Source organism: Alosa sapidissima, chromosome 3, assembly GCF_018492685.1.
Source record: "Alosa sapidissima isolate fAloSap1 chromosome 3, fAloSap1.pri, whole genome shotgun sequence".
In the NCBI taxonomy this organism is placed as follows: Eukaryota; Metazoa; Chordata; class Actinopteri; order Clupeiformes; family Clupeidae; genus Alosa; species Alosa sapidissima.
Genome location: NC_055959.1, coordinates 6,372,037 through 6,392,031, shown reverse-complemented (window position 1 = coordinate 6,392,031; position 19,995 = coordinate 6,372,037). Strand labels below are relative to the sequence as shown.

The following is a 19,995-nucleotide window of genomic DNA, read 5'->3' as shown; positions in this document are numbered from 1 at the left end:
CATACACACACGAAAAACAAAAGAAAAACGTAGTTGTCAAACCGATATTGCTCTAAAGTAGGGCTGCAAAGGGGCGTAAAATTTCCGGAAACTTACCATGGGAAGTTAAGCTGGGGAATTTTGGAAATATTCCAAATTGGAAACTTTAATGGAATTAAAGGAAATTATGGGAATTACCTGGGAATTTCGTGTAATTCATACAAACTGTTTCATATACAAACATTAACATTTTGTTTCGTAATAAGCAATATGATTTGTATGTTCGTATTTTCGCTTAGCTAGCATACAAAGCTAGCTAGCATGCTAGCGGGAATCCCATTCTGCCTATTGTTTACTAGCGTGCTAAACTAGCAACACTGCCCAAGATACACCACACCACTCAACAAAATCCGATTGGTTGAAACCTTTTTTTCCCCATGCACATGAACGCACCATAGGTTTCCTTTATGTCTAGCCTATGCTGATTGCTGTGTGCATGTGATTGACTGATGTGCAGGGTAGAAATTCAACTGAAATTGCATTAAATCAGGTTGTTTTAACTTATATAATAATATTAACTAATATTATGCTCAAGATGGGGTTTTGTCCACTACATTTAAGTTCCCTGTTATAGACTAACTTGCCATATTAAAAATTCCCAGTTTATTCCCATTAATTCCCGTTTATTCCTGTTAATTCCCATATATTCCCGTTAATTCCTATGGAAAGTTTCCAACTTTGAAAATTCTCGGAATTTTGCAACCCTACTCTTGAGTCATATATTTAGTGTATGGCTCTAAAGAAATATGTTGGATTTAAGTAAGATTCTTGGTTTTGGATGATTAAAGTTTCATTAGCACATTGGGATTTAAGGATGGTTCTGTAGCCCAAGTAGCTAAATGGTACTAATGCACTGCTAATGTTCCTCCTCAGAGACCACTGTTGGATAAACTGCATAAATTAGATCACTGGTAGGCAAATACTCTGCAGTAAAAACAGCAGCAGAGAGACTGGTTATATCCACACTATATCGTTTTTGTTTGAATCTGGAACAATTTTGCTAGGTATGCCCCTCATCCACACTACTCTAGGGTTTTCAAGCTCCTGCGACGGATCGATTTGAAACTGTCGTCTTCCCCCTTTTCATCAGCGTTACGTTTTAACGTGGACAGCGAAATCTTCAAACATCTAAATACGATGATGTAGAAACCCCATGTTCCCTTCCTGATTGGGCCTCGTCAGTCTGATGTTTCTCCATTACTCATTTGTGTCTGGATGGAGATCTTATAAGCTTTTAAATGCCGTTTTAAAACGAAAACGGAATAGTGTGTACATGGTCTATAGTACATAAACAATTGTATGCAGTACCTAGTTTGTCTTTGGTGCTAGAGTTCAGCAAGCCATAGTCTTCCCCAGGCAAAAGCTCCAGCTGTGTACGGCATTCTGGGAAATCTCCATCTTCAAACCTGGTCAGAGCTCTGGACAAACACATACACAAAAAAAAAAAAAAATATATATATATATATATTGTCAATATATATTGTCACCTGACTCACGCAAAGCACAATCATAGACCAAAAACACTTTATTTTAAGCTTTAGCTGGAAATTAAATTGAAGACAGAAATTAGCACGTTAATACATTCACTGGGCAATCGAAAACTCAGGAACTCTTAGTTATGTTCTTAGCTCTTCTCCCCCTTATCTCACACACACCGTATGTAGTTGAAGTCGGTCTTGAGGTTGACGGTGGCGCTGTTGCTGCTGTTCTTCTTGAGGGTGTGCATGCTGGCCTGCCACTCTTGCACGGAGGCCCAGTCGCTCAGGGACACGTAGCACTCGCATGCCTTGTTGGCCAGGAAGTTCACCACCTCGGAGGAGCAATCGCTCGACTTCAGCAACACAGTCTTCCTGCCGTCTCCTGGGACGGGGCAAAGATCACACCAAGCATTATAAATAACTCTGGAGACAACCGGTTCGCCCTGTCGTATAGCAAATATTATTGAGACAAATTTAGCTCCATACTGTTGGGACTTATTTTCCCAATAATGACCGGCGTTCTATACATTCTATACATATATATTATCCCTTACTTATTTAACCCACAGTTCAAGTTCATAGATCCCTTTTGGTGTGAAACATTTCTGGACCATTTCGGCACCATGTTTGCTAGCTGGGCTATCTAGTCAACCGAGTAATACAGAGGGTGCTGTAAATGATCAGTTTAAGGGTTTCTTTGTATTCTACACAGTGCAGTGCTGTGATGTGTGGTGCACAGCTTTGTGGTGTTGTGGCCTGTAGTGGGCCGGCGTGTGCGGTTGCTCACCACTGCTGCTGTGCTTGGGGCTGGCTGTGCTGCTGCTGCTGTTGGAGTTGGCCAGCTTGAGCAGCGAGTGGTCGAAGCCCTTGATGGAGCAGTCCATGCCCGTCACCGCACACAGCTGCTCCTGATACTCCAGGGCCGCCTTCTCAAACCTGGAGAGCGACAAGGACAACAAGGAGAGCGTTCACAACCTCTAATACCAAATCCAACGTCCCCAATCCGATAACAAAAGTAAAGGTTACTGATACTTAGCAGATATTTTTATCCAAAGCAACAAGGGGGAAAAAATTGAAAATGCATTATCTGGCGATTGGCTGCTCACCTTCCCTCGGCCTGCAGGGCCACAGAGCCGACCCAGCCCAGGCTCTTGCCCGTGTTGGCCAGGCTCCAGGCGGCCAGGCCCTGTATGGCCTCTGGGCAGCGGAGCTCACACAGGGCCTCCACCAGCATCATCAGGGGAACCTCCACCTCCGGACCCTACACAGCACACAGACACATTATTGATTATACCATGATACTAGTCAGTGCAGATGAGGAAAGGGGGCAAAGCGGGGGGGGGGGGGGGGGGGGGTGGAAGAGTGTGTGTGTGAGACAGAGGCCCAAAATGATTTGGGGCACCATGCACTGCAAAAGATGCAAACAGACTTATCTAACAGACACATTTCAGTTTTATATGGAGAACTGTAATGGTGAACAGGCAAGGCGTCACCTGTGCACTGCTGTTCTTGATCTCGGCGAGCAGATCGAAGCCGTGACGAACAGTGACGGCCGGCTGGCCCGACATCAGCCCCACGCGCATCAGTGCCATGCGGATTCGAGTCAGCCAATCCTGACACGTCTGTCTGTTGGTGTAAAAGAATGTCCGAATGCCCTGCAAAAGAGACAAAAGTGAGACTTCCCACATGGATATGGCTGCTGAGCCAGTTAACCTCTGTACTAATGTCATGACCTCAAAATGATGACTTCGATATGATGCCATGCTTAAAGGAAATAAAGCAAAGACCCAGTCAAAACAGCCTGGTGTGTATTTATGGATGATGAACAAGTTCAAACTTTCTTTTGGGAGCAAAATTACGTTAATCGGAGGAGCTTTGAGCCAGACTGTTGTTTGCATTAGCAACAAAATGGTTTATAGCCTGTAGCAGCTGGCATACGGCCATGTCAAAATAAATCACTATTTACAAACCACTGAAGAGGCTCACAATAGCCTTACACTTTGTGGATAGGGTCCTTACAGACAAGTGTACAGAGAGGTTATAACAAGGGCTGTTTCTGAAGGAAGCCTTGCATTGCCTTACTTTGTGTTACCATTTTTAATGTCAGGGTATCATGGGTCTTTTCTAGTATCTAGTAGTTTCTCTGTACTGAGCTTGTCCTACTCCAGTTATTAGATTACATTAGCACACACTTTTATCCAGGATAAACTGGATACTAACTAGAAACTAATATTTCTATTATTACGAAAATAGACACTCTAACACACCTTATTTGTGACTTTGAGAACTCCATCATGAACAGAACTGAAATAGATGACGATCGAAAACTCATGAAAACGCACAATCTGGACATTTTATCATAACTCAGCTAGTTTCCACTTTGGGTCGAATCAGTGACGCATGCATGTCAGGTCAAATTCAGGCCATTTATTTTCGTGGCCATTTATTATCACTAGGTGGCAGTCTCGCCAGGTCTCGTTAGGGCACCACAGGCCATGTCAAAAACATTAGAAAGAGTAGGCCTAACTGATCACCGCGCTGAGGAGGGAGTTCCATCTCCACCACGGACCGGGCCGAGCGGAGTGGGTGATGGGCTGAGTCGCGTTTGCAAAAGATCACATCCTTGCCAGAGTGCCGAATATGTCGGTGATAGCGACACAGACGTTACAGAACAAGAGGAGGAGGAATGATGGAGCCCGACAGCAGTAGAAAGGTAATTTTGTGAACAGAAAAACTATATTTATCTTACACAAGTCCTTTGACCGAAATGTAAGTGTCAGAAAAGTGACAGGCTCAAACAGTGCATATTTCATAAAAGACGCTGCATGTATATCTCCATCTCTAGAAAAAAAAACAGGGATTTTGATGAAAACTAGCCACTGTTTAGCTTGGGATTTCTCAGGAACAGAGGCATGTAGAAATAAACTATATTTCCATAGCTATAACATAGAATACGCTGTGGCTCTACAAAAAGTCAACAATGATCTAGATTGCTGGCACTCTGGGACAAAGCTTCCGAAAACAGCGTGGCATTAAAAGTGTTAAGTACCTTGCTCAGGGGCACCACCCTCTGTCTTTTAACAACTTTCCAACACCAAGCAGCATTCACTTAAGTGTTTTAATTTGGCCAAAAGGTAATTCTGCTCAGTACGAGAAGAACCACAGGTTCAGACAGGAATGGCGTTCAGAGGTGCACGAACCTTGGGTGGTGCGGTGAGAGCGTTGGCACAGCCCTCGTAGGCGTTGTACATGAGCTTCTCAAGGTTCTCCAGGAACTGCAGCAGCAGGGCCAGGCGCAGCTGGTTGGTGTGGTGACCCTCGTCGCTCTCGGCTGCGCTCCACTGGCTCAGCTCCTGCTCAGAGTTCAGACTGTGCGCCGCCAGGCTGCGAATCATCCTGAGTAGGATGGAGGACAACATCAGATCAGAAACAGAAACACACACACACACACACACAGAGCTGTGCCAGAGAAAAATAATTAAAATAAGTAAAATAAAACAACCCACTTTAAATTAAAACAGCTGACAACAGCATTCAGTCAGTCAAGTTGAGCCACTTGTTTTGATGCTACTCATTCGATAGAAATTTCTTTGTGGACAACACAGTCCATGCACATTCTTAAATACTTCCACTTAGGTGGTGAGTGTACACGGAGCAGAGACTATGAAAGATGGTCCCCTGACCCTTTGTTCTATGCAGATGGCTATGCATAAGACCTATATATTTTCTAGGTCTTGTGGACGGAGCATATATTCTCTACATATGCACATACAGCAGACGGATATGTATACACAGCTGATTCAACTCAACACAGAGAGAGACAAACGTGATGGGCCTAAAACTGTACACACTCTCATCTGCTGCACATGTAGGCTGCTGACAGACAGTTGTTTGTGGAGGCTATATATATATATATATATATATATATATATATATATATATATATATATATGTGTGTATTGCTAACAGGGCCACATAAAGCATCAACAGACATGAGGTTAAACATGAGCATATGGTGGACAGGTTGGAAGGAGATGTGTGCACTGAATGGTTTTCCCACTGCATCAAAGAACAAATTCAACCAGACAAATACATGAAACCTATAAGCAAACTCAATACAATAAAAGAAAAAGAAAAAAAAAAAAAGAAAAAAAGTGAACTAGTTACTACACAGTAGTTACTACTACAAAGGAGACTATTGATGTATTGTTGCTTAACAATCCTTGCATATGAAATCCCTATGAAACACCATCACAAAAGACAGAAAAATAGATTCTCATTAAGTCAAACCCAACGCCACAGAGATTTTAGGACGTGTGGTTTAGCGACCATCCTGGACAAGTTAACTTTGAATAAGCAGTAAACCTCATAACCCTGTAGAAGAGGCCCTCAGCTTCATTCTCCTCAACAAAACTAAACAAATCAGCCAGGGGTGGGTCTGCTCCCACACCAGCTGCCACCCGTGACAGTACCCCCCTGCCGCCTCACCCTCGACAGTACCCCCCTGCCGCCTCACCCTCGACAGTACCCCCCTGCCGCCTCACCCTCGACAGTACCCCCCTGCCGCCTCACCCTCGATGGTCTGAAAGGTGTCCTGTGCTCGGCCCAGCGGGGTGCGGAGCTTGGAGAGCACCGTGAACTGGGCGGCCTCCCACACGGCCCACTGCCACAGCACGGCCTCGGCCTTCAGCAGGGCCCGCGGCACACACTGGGACTCACGCTTCTCCACGCGCTGGCAGCTGTGGTACAGACGCTCCAGCCACGGCTCCTTACTGCAGCACACAAACACAACAATCATAGATTACATGTATTTATGTGTATATATTTAAAGGAACCATATGTAAGAAAAGTATTTCAATTAATCATAAAATGGCCCTGATATGTCACTAGACATTAAGAAATCATGTTCATTTCAAATAATTAGATCAACGACAACAGTAATCCAGCCAGGATATTGGTTGCAGCCCTCAACTGATGTTGATGTTGTGTTTTGTCATGTCATGTTGTGTTTTGGCCTTATGCGCCACCCTCTACCTATCTACTAATTATATAGTCAGTAGTGTTTTGGCATCCGGGTTGGCAACCTTGGAGGAGGAGGGGATACACCGCTCTACAGTAATTTGAAAGTGATTGCAGTACCAGTTTTGGCCACAATCTTACATATGGTTCCTTTAAGTGTGCACATACACACGCACAAATGTACATTGTACAACACAAAGTTACTACATACACAGAGGTAATCTTTTACTGAAGTTACACAAAGATTTCCAATAGGCCCTGTGATGTGATGGCCCTGTGTGTGTGTGTGTGTGTGTGTGTGTGCGCGTGCGTGCGTGTGCGTGTGTGTGCGCATGTGTGTGAGAACGTCTGCACGTGGCCTCCATCCCACTCACCCGCCGCGATGCACGGTGCCGTAGAGGATGAAGCTGATGACGTCGGAGAAGTCCTGTGGGTGGAAGGTGTTGCTGGGCGCCTTGCTCATGTGTCGGCGGATGGCCAGAGAGATCTCCTGGATCTCCACATGGTGCTGGTTGCTGCCGGGGGAGAGAGAGAGCGCGCAGAGAACAGAAGCAACACTAATTACTCTCCAGCACAAAACCAGAACGAGGCCGTCGGAGAGATGCCACGGACGGTGAACACGTGGTGGGGGGTCTTTAATGAGAAAAGGGCAGTGTTCCGTGGGCTCACCTCAGAGCCACTGCCAGAGGGATGGACCTCAGCAGCTTTCCAAACGCCTGACGGACTCGCACGGCCGAATGGACCAGCTGGACTCGGCACACGTCCACACACCTGACCAACCACAACGGCATACCGTTAAAACCCCACGCTGTCCACCATAGGACAAATTCATAATTCAGTGACTTTAAAGTAAAAGTGAAAAAAAAAAAAAGAGAAACATAGGAAACAAACTGGTAACAGGCAGCAGGTATATCAAGATGTACATTTCTGTGTTAGCAGAAAAAGCACAGTGCGAGAAGTGAAACCATGAGGAAGAGTGAGTTTGTTCACCTTTGCAACAACTCTGGGGAGAGGGATGAGGAGAGGACCTGCAGACTGTTGCAGGTCTGAAGGCATATTGCTGGATCTTCATTCAGAGCTTATAACATAACAATAACAAACGGACATCAATGCACAGGCAAGACAATCCATTTAAACTTGTATTAACACTACGATTATTAATTAAGTCCCTAGTGTCATTATTGCGTTCAGACGGTAAAGGATTTAGCCCCTTACTCAATAACTTGAAGCATTTTCTATCCTTCTAACGGATCTGAACACAATTTAAAATCTAGGCTGAGGCGAGACTCTTTCAAACAGAATGGCTAGGCACAGCACTAATTAACACAAGAAACACTCCTCACCATTTGCCAGTAGACCTTTGCAGAATCTGTGAAAAGAGGGGAGGGCAAAGAGGGGGGAGTATGTGTCCGATTTCTTCATCATTAGCGACATCTCCAGAGACCAGGTGAGAAGAAGCTTCCTGTATCGAGAGAGAGAGAGAGAGAGAGAGAGAGAGAGAGAGAGAGAGAGATTGTAGCTATGGACTAAGAGTAAACAATTGGTGGAAATAAAATGGATTTTACACACACACCCCCCCCCCCCCTATACCACCAACTGAATGTGAGGGAGTCTTATTATTCGATCTTGTAAGGGTTGGAAATTTCATGGATGGATCAGTTTAACCTTTTAGCTCAATTAATAGCAGAGCCCAACACAGGCCTAATGACTCACGCCAACACAGAGGACTGTGGGGGCTCAGACTTAAAATAATCATAGTAGGGGGATTCAACTTCATGTAGCCGCCTGCAGCCATCTTAAGCTGACTGCATAACGTGATAATTTCTGTAATTCTGATACGCTTTTAACCATGACGTACGCACAGTTCCGGTTTGAAACCATATCAGAATCTCAGAAATACTCACGTTATGCAGTCAGCTTAAGGCGGCTGCAGGAGGCTACATGAAGTCGAATCAACCTAATGGCTTCTTAGAAGTAAGTTCAGGGGGGTTGACAAGCGAGTGATGCACAAGCACTGTGATTGGTGCTACCTGGCCTCTGGGTTCAGGTGGGTCTTTGCTTAGCAACATGCCCAGCAGACTAAGCAGTGTGCTGAAATGCTTCTTGGTTGCCGTGGTGACTGTGCTGATGACTGCGCCGTCGAACAGCGAGGGAGAGGAGGAGCTAAGGCTGCTGGAGATAAAGTGATCATGTCTGTGAGAGAGAGAGAGAGAGAGAGAGAGAGAGAGAGAGAGAGAGAGAGAGAGAGAGAGAGAGAGAGAGAGAGAGAGAGAGAGAGAGAGAGAGAGAGAGAGAGAGAGAGAGAGAGAGAGAGGAGAGAGAGAGAGAGAGAGAGAGAGAGAATAAAACATATTAATTGCTAACTACAAATACATAACTGTATGCACTGACAATAAACAGCCATCTTCAAATCGTGTATCACAGTACAGGTCTATAACAGCGGCTAAACGGAAACATGTGAGAGTGTACAGTGCAGTCATGTGCTTACCTGGTGCAGTGGGAGTAGAGGGTGTAGAGCACAGAGTACTGGATGGTGGGGTGGTGGACTGCTAGCTCAGAGTGGACCAGCAGCAGGTTCTGACTGAGCAGGGCAAACACAGTGGGAGAGAGAGCCCACATCTACCCAGGACACACACACACACACACACACACACACATTAATATGCAAGAAATGTTGGTCTGGGAGTGTGGGAGAGTAAAAAAAAAAAAAAAAAGAAAAGTGCTGCAGTGTGAACGATAATTGTGGTGCAACAGCTATAAAACCAAGAATGAAAGCGAGACACAAATTTATCTTATAGAACCGTGACAACCTATGACACAGGCTGAACCACTCCGTCAACTCGGTTTGCATCTCAAGTCTTTCCCTGACTCAATATCCCCTAGTAAATAGATAAAACCCGTTAGTTGTATCGTGTGAACACAGCACCCTGTCAGTCAAACAAATTTGAAGACAGAATATTCAGCTTCCGCCAGAGTGTGTTTGTCATCTTACTGCCTTGCTTTACTCAGCAGGCATCTTTTCCCTTTGAAAAGAAAAGGTCCTACTTTATCCAGAATTGTACCATCGTCTAAACTAAACAGCTTTGGGCAACGAATGAATATTGATGTCTGCCTGAAGGCTGACAATTAACTATATCTAAACGATAGTCGGAATCTTTCTTTGTGAAACCGGCCTCAGGTCTCTAATTTTTTCGGTCCCCAGTGAGCGCTCACCCCAATGAGTGAGTTCTTGGTGTTTCCGATGGTGGTGAGGGCGCTGAGGTTGAAGATGAGGATGAACTCTGCGCGGTCGGGGGAGAGCAGGAGAGGGGGCTGGCTGAAGACTGGATGCTGGATGCTGGGGCAGGCCGGGGGCAGCGCCAGTGGCGCCAGGAGGCTGTTCAGGGCGCAGCCCATCTCCCCCAGCACCAGCTTGTAGGCCGCCTCCAGGATGGGGATGTTCTTCAGGCTCAGCAACGCCTGGTAAACACCAAGGGCGGCCGACATGACCTGAAGACACAAACCCAGGGTAAGAAGTCATCCCACCCTAACATTTTAGCTTCACATATTCGCACATAAAAAATAACATTCGTTCAGTAATTAAGAGACTGCCCTAGTGTCTACATGCCCATTTTATTTTTTCTGTTAAAATACAAATGCAGTTCACAGTGCAGTCAGGCAGAAATGTCATGCCTAAAGAGGAGCGAGTCTACTTTGTCATTCCAAAATTAAAACCATGCAGACCTAGAATTACACCGACAGCAATTTTTTTTTTGAGTGCATTACTACTATGCTGCATTATGGACATTCAGATTAAGGGTGTCATCACTGACATTTGTGATGGTACTCTCCAAGCTCAATATGTCACCAGTGGTCTCCTATATCTGGCAGTGTGTGTGTGTGTGTGTGCGCTGTGGTGAGGGCGGCTGGTTTATTTACCTCCTTCTCCCGGTGGAAGCGCAGCTCGAGGAGCTGGGAGTTGGGAGCCAGCAGCTTCTCCACAAAAGCGGCCGGCAGCTTCGTGTTGATCTGGTCGACAATCTGCAAAAGGTCACGGCCATCTGTTATCTGTTTCACGCTCTTCTCAGCTGGTGGCCGCACCACAAAATACTCCAGGCACCTGACACACTCAGCCCAGCAACTAACCTTCATCTCTAACTCCCCTATCTGTGTGTATGTGTGTAGTATGAAGTGCTTGTACGATTAGTGTGTGTGTGTGTGTGTAGTATGAAGTGTGCTTGTACGATTAGTGTGTATGTGTGCTTCTCATGTTGTCGCATGTGTGGCGTGTGAAATGTGGGTGGGCTTGCAATTTATGAGTGGTGTAAGGTGTGTGTGATGCATATCAGGGCTGTCAAAGTTAAACTCGATAACGCATTGTTAACGTGTAATGCAATCTGGCTTTAACAGAGTTAAAAACGATCAGTGCCGTTGATGTTCTACAAAATAGTAAGCCGTGCTGTAATATCCACCAGAAAACGCTGCACTTATCTCAAGTCAAGACTCAATCTCTATTGAAATGGAACTTGTCTATTCTGCATCGATTGACAGGGACACTAAAGTGAGTTAACATCAACTTTGTGTTAAAATGTTGCAAGCTGTCAACTGCACCTGCAAAGGGTCTAAACAAATTAGGTAGAAGCTAAAAATTGTCACCCTCTGGCGTATATCCGTTCCAGCGTGAACAGGTTGTGCGAGTAATGTGTGTATGCGTGCGTGTGTTCTAGAGTATACCCGTTTCCCTCTCCCCCCCTCACCAGTGAACAGGTTGTGCGAGCAATGTGTGTGTGCGTTCTAGCGTATACCCGTTTCACTCTCCCCCCCTCACCAGTGTGAGCAGGTTGAGCACAGCCATGCTGTACTCAGGGCCGCAGCGCTGGCAGCTCTCCAGCTGCTCCAGGCCGTACGCGATGACCGTATCCGTCAGCGTGCTGCTCGAGTCCAGGTTCAGCAGCAGCACACACACACACTCGTTCCCTGCCGTCAGGACCGCCTCCGAGAAGAACACCTGTCTGGCCGTGGTCACGCAGGCTAGAACGCGGTTCAACACCTGGAACGTGAAGAGGGAAGGTGAGGAGGGTTAGCGGTCAGCGGAAACAAAGCAATAAAACAAACTCCGGCTTATGACTTCACGGGCTGTTTTGTGGAGCAGGCCTAATCGACAACACACTGGCTTCTGAGAAGCACAGAGGTGCTTACATCAGTGACGTAGGCCTCGGTGATGGGCGGTCCGCGTGTGGGGTTGAACCTCTCTCCGATGCTGCGCACCACTGTGCTAAAGACCCGCAGCAGGGCGGCCAGCTTGGGCAAGGAGACAGTCGGAGGGGGGATGTCCTCATCCACCGCCTCCCCTGAAATCACATGACCCAGGTCCTACAGGGGTGGAGGAGGGAGGGGAGAGACTCGTAAGAGGAAGAGACTGACTGGGTGGACAGTCAGAGGTATCTCTAAAGGTAATCTCTCCAAAAGCCCCATGTACATTATGTGTGTAAATATTTTGTGTTTTCCTTTGCTCAAAGACTTCTACAGTGCTAGGATGAAAGAGGTAACAAGAAGCAAACATTTAATGAAAAGTATCAATTATCTATAAAGATGGCAATTATCTAAGGATAACAATTATCTAAATAACAGATCACCTCTTACTTGGCTATCAACAAATTTAGTTTTGGTGAAAGGCCATGGATCCACCATAAATTGTTCAAATGCAAAAACAATAAACACGGGAGAACATTTTACTCACTCCTCTAAAGAGCAGTCTGTTCCATACCTCTGCATAGGCCTCCATATCTTCTAAAAACTGTCCCAATAAAGTGGTGGAGAAAGCCAAGTCTGCCACCCAGAACTGCTCCAGACTCTGTAGCCAGCCTGACAGGACCACACAATTTAACAAGTTATGGATACGACTTCTCCACTAAAGCGGCTTCCACACACACACACACGGCTTCCTCCTTACCGGACACCTGCTGGGTGAGCGACTGCTTCTGTGTGTGATCGATATGCCAGCCAACCAAGATGTCCACAGTGTCCTTTGGGAAACACAAAAACACACAGTCAGAAGCTGTTAGCAATCAGCTTGGCTTTGCGCTCATGTAAACAACCACAGACCAACAGACTCTCCCTCGCTCACACACACAGCGTGATGAGTCCAGGGGGGTTTCTTGCTTGAAACTAACCTTGTTTTGCAAGCAGAGATTTTTTTCCCCTCCGACAAACACACACAGCGCAGAGCAGAGCTCAGCACCAGGGAATTTTTTGCTCACTCTGAAGTTGAGATTCAAAGCTGCTGGAAGTGATGTTAGCAGATCTTGGTTACTTGTGCCAGACTAAACTACCGCACCAGTCCACCGTCTCTTGTTTCAGTGTGCAAGTAAGTAGCCAGCAGGGATTTATCTTTCCTCCAAAGGGTCTGGGCTATTACAGTTCAACTGGACTAAACTTTTAAAAACACTGATAATGGAGCCCATGAGAGAAGAGGATTTTTTTTTTTGCTCTTTCTAAAAGCCACAACTTGATGGCTGTCAGTCTGTATATAAACCCATTCCAGCACCAGTCCAAAAGAGTAACTCCTTTCAGCAACTTTAAAGTATAATACCGGTATTTAGCACTTGGAGTCCCTTTTCTGGTTTGTTTTGGATGAACTAAAGTGGTGGACACAGAAACCACTCAGTGAGTTGCACAGCTTTTAAAACGAACGTTAAGTGTTGTTTTAAGGACATGTTTGTGCATGCCCATAGCCAGCCACTCTGAAGCAGTCAAAGGAGATTCAAAACTAGGAGACAGGACCCATCTTCAAAATGTCTGTGTCCACCACTCTAGTTCATCCAAAACAAACCAGAAAAGGGACTCAAAGTGCTAAATATCGGAATTATCCTTTAAGGGAGCATACATGCCCAAAAAAAAAAAAAATAATTATATAAATAAAAAAATAAAAAAAAATTAATAAAAAAAAACACAAAACTGAACATTGCTATTAAAGGAGCGATTTGTAGGATTGTTACCGAACGTTCTGTAGGCCAAAATCAAAACACTGGTGAATGTTCTCAAGACTACCAGACGTGAGCCTGTTCTGGGTTGCCAGATGTAATTAAGACTTAGCTAACATTAGTTGACCTTCAGCTGCTTTAACGTTTCTCCAACCACGACCCAGCTACACATTACGGAAACAGTGAAAACAAAAAAATACCTCTCTAACCAACGTAACATATTTAGCTGAAATTAGCGATGCAGATAAAGTTTAGCCTAGGCTACCTGTCGTGGGGAAATATGGCCAGCTCTGCGTCAGACTTGATATTCTTCGTTTGACGAAGACGTCGCCATATCAGAAAGCTCCTCCGATGTCCACTTAATTTGTTTCTCGTTTTAATTTTGGAAATTTGCCTGCCTCTCGTAGGCGTTCATGACTACAACTGACAGCAAGTTGACAGTTGGCCTTTGCTAATTTGGCAACACAAATAGGTGGACACGCCAGCCCATTATTAATACGCTATTCTAGAATTAATAGTTCAAAACATAAACGAAAATTCCAAGAGATTCCACCCCGTAACCCATTTTCTTTCATGGGTTATAGTAATGTTGTCAAATAAGGCATTACTTCAATTCACCGTGTTTCCTTACTCTGACAACATAAGGTGATCATTTTTGGAATGGTTACCATTTATTTTCCATTATTTCCTACATGCTGGTTCTTTAAACAGAGCTTGTTTTGTGTGGTCACGGACGCACTTCGCACGCACACAGAGACAGAGAGGCACACATCAACAACACTAGGGGAGAAAAGGCTGGTTGTGCTCCTCACCCTGAAGTTGGTGCTGAAGATGTGCGGGTAGCAACGCGCCACCAGCAGAATGCACTTGACGCTCTGACACAGCAGCTCTGGGGTGTCCAAGTTCTCCAGGATGGACTGCAGGCTGCTCATCACCAGCTGGGGCGGTGAGACCAACAGAACACAAACACAACACGGCCATCAGTACAAACACAGCCATTATCGCAGTTACATGCATTTATTCATTAGGAAGGTGAACGGCGGATGAATACATTTCACTCGTTGCATATTTAGTGAGTAACGAGTCCAGTTTTGAGATTACACTGGCTGGCAGATCTCTCGTTTATGAATAAATGATGAAGTCACAAAGTGTAGGTGTGACATTTTTAAGTCTCATAAGCGCAACGAGTGACCAATTCAGTGGTGGTTTATTCAGATAGTATGTCAAAACCGGGCCAATATAAATATTCATGACATGAATATTTAGCCATATCAGTATCTGTGGCTGTAATATGCACAACAAACTGCATGAACAGCCTTCAGCCAGCTCAAGTCCCACACTGGGGCTGTGGACGCACTACCTGCATGACTGGCGAGAAAGCCTTCTTCTCCCCCACCGTCTCCAGGGCCTTGTAGGTGGCCACAAGGTAAAGGAGCTTGACCTCGTCCTTGGTGGAGGCGCTGAACTTGAGGAAGATCCACTTGAAGATCCTCTCGGCCTCGTAGCTGAGTGCGGCACAGAGCAGGCCCAGGCACCCGGCTGCCTCCTGACGCAGCTCCTGAAGGAGCTTACTGCTGCAGGGACACAGGGGGCAGGGGGAAGATACAGCACAGTCAGGCAGGGTGAGGAGCGTCAGGGGAGTTAAGTGCCGTTCACACCAAGAACAATAACGATAACTATAAACAAATATCGTTCTTGTTAATATGAATGACGACATTCACACTAACTATAACGATAACGACATGAAGAGCGATATCGTTGGGTATCACTTTCAGAGCGATTTTGATAACAATAAAAAGCTAATAGTCAATCAGAACCCAACAAATTTTAGCCATCACATTCATTAACACAAGGAGAGACTTTGCTTATCGTTGGTCAGTGTGGACACTTTTATCGTTATGGTTATAGTTACCGTTCCTGGTGTGAATAGCCCTTTAGGCTTCAATACAGCCTCCCAGCTGGGCAGGGAAGGGCAGAGACTGTGTACAGTGGTAGGAGTTTGGACTCCATGACCTTACTTACCTCTCATTCAAAATGTCATTCAGGGTGCTCAAGATAGTATCGAGCTGCTTCACAAGGACCTGGGACAATAGGGGTAGAGAAAAGTCTTTGATAACACAAACACACACACAGGCACACACACACACACACACACATAATGGTGCAGAGGACCGGAGACATTTACAATTCCAACAGATCTAGCCACATGACACCAAGTATAACAACCTTTCATCAAGTCAACCAAGCCTCACCTCAATTTGAAACTGCCAAGGGCACGCGCACGCATGCACACACACACACATTAATCCTTCGTTAAAATTCTGCAGCCACGCAAATCTATCAGGTTCAAAAGTTGCTTACTTCATGCATAACAGATTGAGCCCAGGATATGGGGAGAATACAGAAACAGACACAGCCCTTTCCCATGTAGAGGGGTATCCTCTAGGTTTCCATGAAAAGCAAGCAATATGGTTCACTGCTGATGGGGACCTAAACTTTTGCAATGAAACTCTCAGCCTTTTCTGTTTTAAACACACCACACACACACACACACACACAGCTTCCCATACTAAGAGAGAACGTCAATGGATAGGCTTGTAGTAAGGCTTGATGAAATTGGCCCAGAGAGCACACGTTAAGGAGCAGTAGAGGAGTGTTGAGAAGGGCCGTGTCTCACCACTTTGTTTTCCGAGTGCATGATGAGCTCCTTCATCTGTTTAAGGGTGGCCAGCCTGCGGTCCCTGTCGTCTTCCCGGGAGACCCTCCGCAGGAGGTTGGCCAGGCGGGACTCATCCGAGTGAGCCATCGGTCGGTCTGAGGGGTGTGGGGATGGGGCATGGACACAGGTCAAGACACGAGACTGAGCAAAGGACAAACAAGCAGTCTAAGGTATTATTTTAAAGAATCTACAACATTTCAGATAAGAAGCTTATTGTAACCTGGTTAACAGCACATTGATTCTGAACTTAGATTGAGAATGGGTCTGGGGACCCTTGATTAATTTCTGACAAGCAGTGAAATTAAATTAAAAAGGGGCTTTCGGGCAGGACACCGTACGTGGTACAGTGGTTCCTGGTGATTCGGAAACAGCTTGTATGGGAGCAATGCCAGATGGATCTGCTGAGCAAATTCAAAAGCGCTCACAGTCATCTGGGTTCAGCCAAGGTAGGCTTATCGTGCTACATCTTTACAATACATACAAAACACAATGCTTTCAAAACATCTGATTAATTCATTGGTCTGGGAAGCACTGTCCATTCTGTCGTGTGAAAATACATGTAAACTAGAGGTGCGTTCAAGTTTGGCAAAAACATGTTTTCTTCAAACAGTTAAATTTGAACAATTTGGTGTTAACATTCCATTGTAACGGTTATTGCACTGTTACCTTCATCAAGCTCACGTCCAGTTCCACTCTATGTTCGCAGAGAACCTCCGCAGACTGTTTGCGATTGTTCGCAAACGTTCGCCAAATACTCAAGGCAAACGGAACTGTTCGACAACCTTCGCCTATGTTGCGGATTTGAACTCACCTCTGTTGTCTACATCTAAGAGCAATTCAAATCGCAATTCACTGTTAAGGTGTTCCTGTTTTGGAAAGGTGACAAGATATCTTCCAGGCACACAGCACCCTAAGAGAGCACTGCATAGCCAGTAATTACTCTACTTGAATCAAGTGGCTTGATGGCTTTTCCCACCTACCCTGTGATTTCCTCATGTCCTTTGTAGCTAAAGCACGGTTTCCATGCTGAAAACTGGGTAAATCCGCTGTCACATCATTGATCCTCAACTCTTGCCCCAGCGACTTCCAACCATAAGTAGTTTCACAGAGACCTCCATCAACGTCATATCCACCTGCAAACACCACAGTGAATTTGACACATTTCAGGACCTTTTCTATTGAAAGTCTTTTAATTCAGAAAACTTGACAGATCATAATGGCATCATAAGTGTGTCTGAAACTAAGGCTATTCACAGGGTTCCCGCTCGAAGTCAAATGTAAAATTCCATGACTTTTCCCTGATGAAAAAAAAAAAAAATTGTAATGAATGGTACAATACACCAACCAATGACTTTAGCAAGCACTAAAGCTAGCTCTCTGTGGAAATATTTGTATTAATGTATTTTGGCAAGTAGATGTTAAATTGCTACAACAACATTTGCTGATATTCCATGACTTTCCCCCCAAAAATTATAAAAATCCCTGACTTTCCATGTCTGGAATAGACTTTCCAAAATTCCATGATATTCCAGAAATTCCATGACCTGTGGGAACCCTGTATTCATTCATTTCATAAAAAATGAACCATAATTTTACAATGCTGCAGCGAAACATTACCACAACCAGACAATATCTCTGAAAAAAATGTTACATAGAAGTAGTACAGTGAAGACATCATTTCCTGTTAAACTGGTATTGTAAAATCCTTCAAGTAACTTCTAGGGTATATTTCCTGATTCCCATACACACTGTGGCTAAAATTTTTAATTCACAACATGAATTACCAGGAAATGAAAAGCCTTACAGTGGAGGAATCACCGGGACTTTCCTTGCAGATGCTTTCCCACTTCAGATACTTAATTCAGCTTACTTTCAGTTTCTGTTCTGTTCAAAACCTGAATGCAACACGCCCAGCTAGCCACCACCAATCCTCCACAAGCACACAAGAGGAATTCAACAGGTCATTCAAAAGATTGTGACCAATCAAAGGGCATCCAAACAAATTTGACAGAGGCCATGGTGAATGCCAAAGCTGGGGAGCATAAATGGACAACAGACAACAGCTGACCACTACAAGGTCATGAAGGGCTGAAAACTGTGGTGAGCACACAGTGGGGTGACCTACCTCCTTCCTCGAGAGCGTGGGCGTCTGCGTAGGCATCATTGTGCAGCGGAGGGGTGCCAGGCCGGTCGGAGGGCAAAGTGTCAAAAAGAGCGGCTGGGGCAGGACCGTGGTCTCGTGAAACACTGTACTTCACGCCGTCCTGGCAAGCGGACACGCTGTCACCTCTGAAACAGCACGCAAAGCCAGCGGTTAGGCACGCATACCTGCACAACCACTAAAGTAACCTGGCTACCCTCACCTAGGGCTGGAATTTATGCCGTCACTGAACATGATTCTGCCCCCTGAATGACGATTCAATTATGCCCTCTAACAAGTTGTCAAAATAATCTCATGGGTTCTTGCCTAGTTCTATAGAGCTCAGTTCTATAAAACATTAAACCTAACCTTTGATCACTATCATTTATTATCACTTACAGTTACAGAAGTTGACTTGTCTTGCTCCCTCTTTCAAACACATGCAATCCAGTCAATGGATTGGTCCAATTACAATACATTTACACTTGTGTTCATTTGGTTATGTCCACCCTCTAGGGCAAAGTGAATTTTGTACTACTATTCTAATAACCAGTGTTCTCAATTGAGATAACCAACATATTCCAATTATAAATTACAAAAATGAGGATCCAACCTCTTTACATTAAATCACTGGCAAGGTGAACAGCTCAAATGCACCCGTCTTTCAGTGGAGATGACACACTGAGGTCTCAGAGTCTGTGGGCCAGATCATGCAAATCAATCAGGACAAAGTTCACAGTTTATCAATAACAAGAAAGATGCAGCAAACAGCATGCCCTGGAAAGACTAAAAGCTGAACTTTCAGATGGGATAAGGTTCTTATTTTCTCAATCACAAATATTACGGTGAAAATGTTCAATAAGGCCAAACTGGGCACAACAGTCACAAGCCCAAACCCATCTAATGGTAACGTATACAGCAAAAAAAGTCACCAAATGTGCAACATAGATTGAGTCAATTTCAGACAGGCTGACTAACATTATTCATGGTAATTAGATGATGGACTCAGCCTTTCTCCCTGTATACCTTAACTGTCTCTACAGTCTCAGTATACCTTCTGACTTACTTTCTATGTCTTTTTTCCCCTTTCTGTCTGCTCACATCTCTTTCACACTCTTTATCTGATGTATGCTTTCCTTGCTGGCTCAGTCTATTCTTAATTAAAGACTGATGAGAAAGCTCAAAATGTACGCTGTTCTGAAAGAACATACAGATTAATTTTATGGACTTAACCTTTGTCTGGTACCTGCGTGTTCTGGGTATGCAGGCCTGTGGTCTGTGACTTGCCTTTGCCCATTCAAGGAAAAGAACTTCTACAAGTTTGAAAGCACATTTTATACACTCAATTATATATGCTTATGTGGCTGTCTTCACAGTTCAGGCTACGGTCAAAACCATTTCAGAATATTATGTTTTGGTCTCAAACATGTAGGACATTGACAACTTTTCGAACTTTTCCCAGCGAGGGCCAACTCACACGAGGACCCACCACTCATGCTGAGTGGGTAACGTCAGGTTTCTATCAAGATAAAACCCAAATACTTCGGGTGCAGTTTAAAGACAACCCGAGCTGCGCCCGAATACCTGTATCCGATATCAATAAGCAAACATGTTGTGTGCACTGTCTAAAAACTTGAC

The 19,995-nt window shown here is 44.9% G+C and overlaps 1 protein-coding gene across 1 annotated transcript in view; it reads right to left on the bottom strand.

Annotated features, from left to right (window-relative positions):
• Positions 1-19,995, bottom strand: part of smg1 (SMG1 nonsense mediated mRNA decay associated PI3K related kinase) — a 46,040-nt gene that overhangs the window by 24,525 nt on the left and 1,520 nt on the right. Inside the window, 26 exon segments of the mRNA XM_042085242.1 lie at positions 1,348-1,457; positions 1,695-1,899; positions 2,305-2,453; positions 2,624-2,778; positions 3,011-3,172; positions 4,718-4,913; positions 6,089-6,289; positions 6,911-7,051; positions 7,206-7,307; positions 7,527-7,614; positions 7,880-7,998; positions 8,567-8,586; positions 8,588-8,729; positions 9,025-9,155; positions 9,750-10,025; positions 10,455-10,556; positions 11,344-11,565; positions 11,715-11,888; positions 12,283-12,380; positions 12,469-12,541; positions 14,311-14,436; positions 14,859-15,072; positions 15,521-15,579; positions 16,176-16,312; positions 17,198-17,350; positions 18,343-18,506. Of these exon segments, the coding sequence (XP_041941176.1) occupies positions 1,348-1,457; positions 1,695-1,899; positions 2,305-2,453; positions 2,624-2,778; positions 3,011-3,172; positions 4,718-4,913; positions 6,089-6,289; positions 6,911-7,051; positions 7,206-7,307; positions 7,527-7,614; positions 7,880-7,998; positions 8,567-8,586; positions 8,588-8,729; positions 9,025-9,155; positions 9,750-10,025; positions 10,455-10,556; positions 11,344-11,565; positions 11,715-11,888; positions 12,283-12,380; positions 12,469-12,541; positions 14,311-14,436; positions 14,859-15,072; positions 15,521-15,579; positions 16,176-16,312; positions 17,198-17,350; positions 18,343-18,506 (3,719 nt within the window).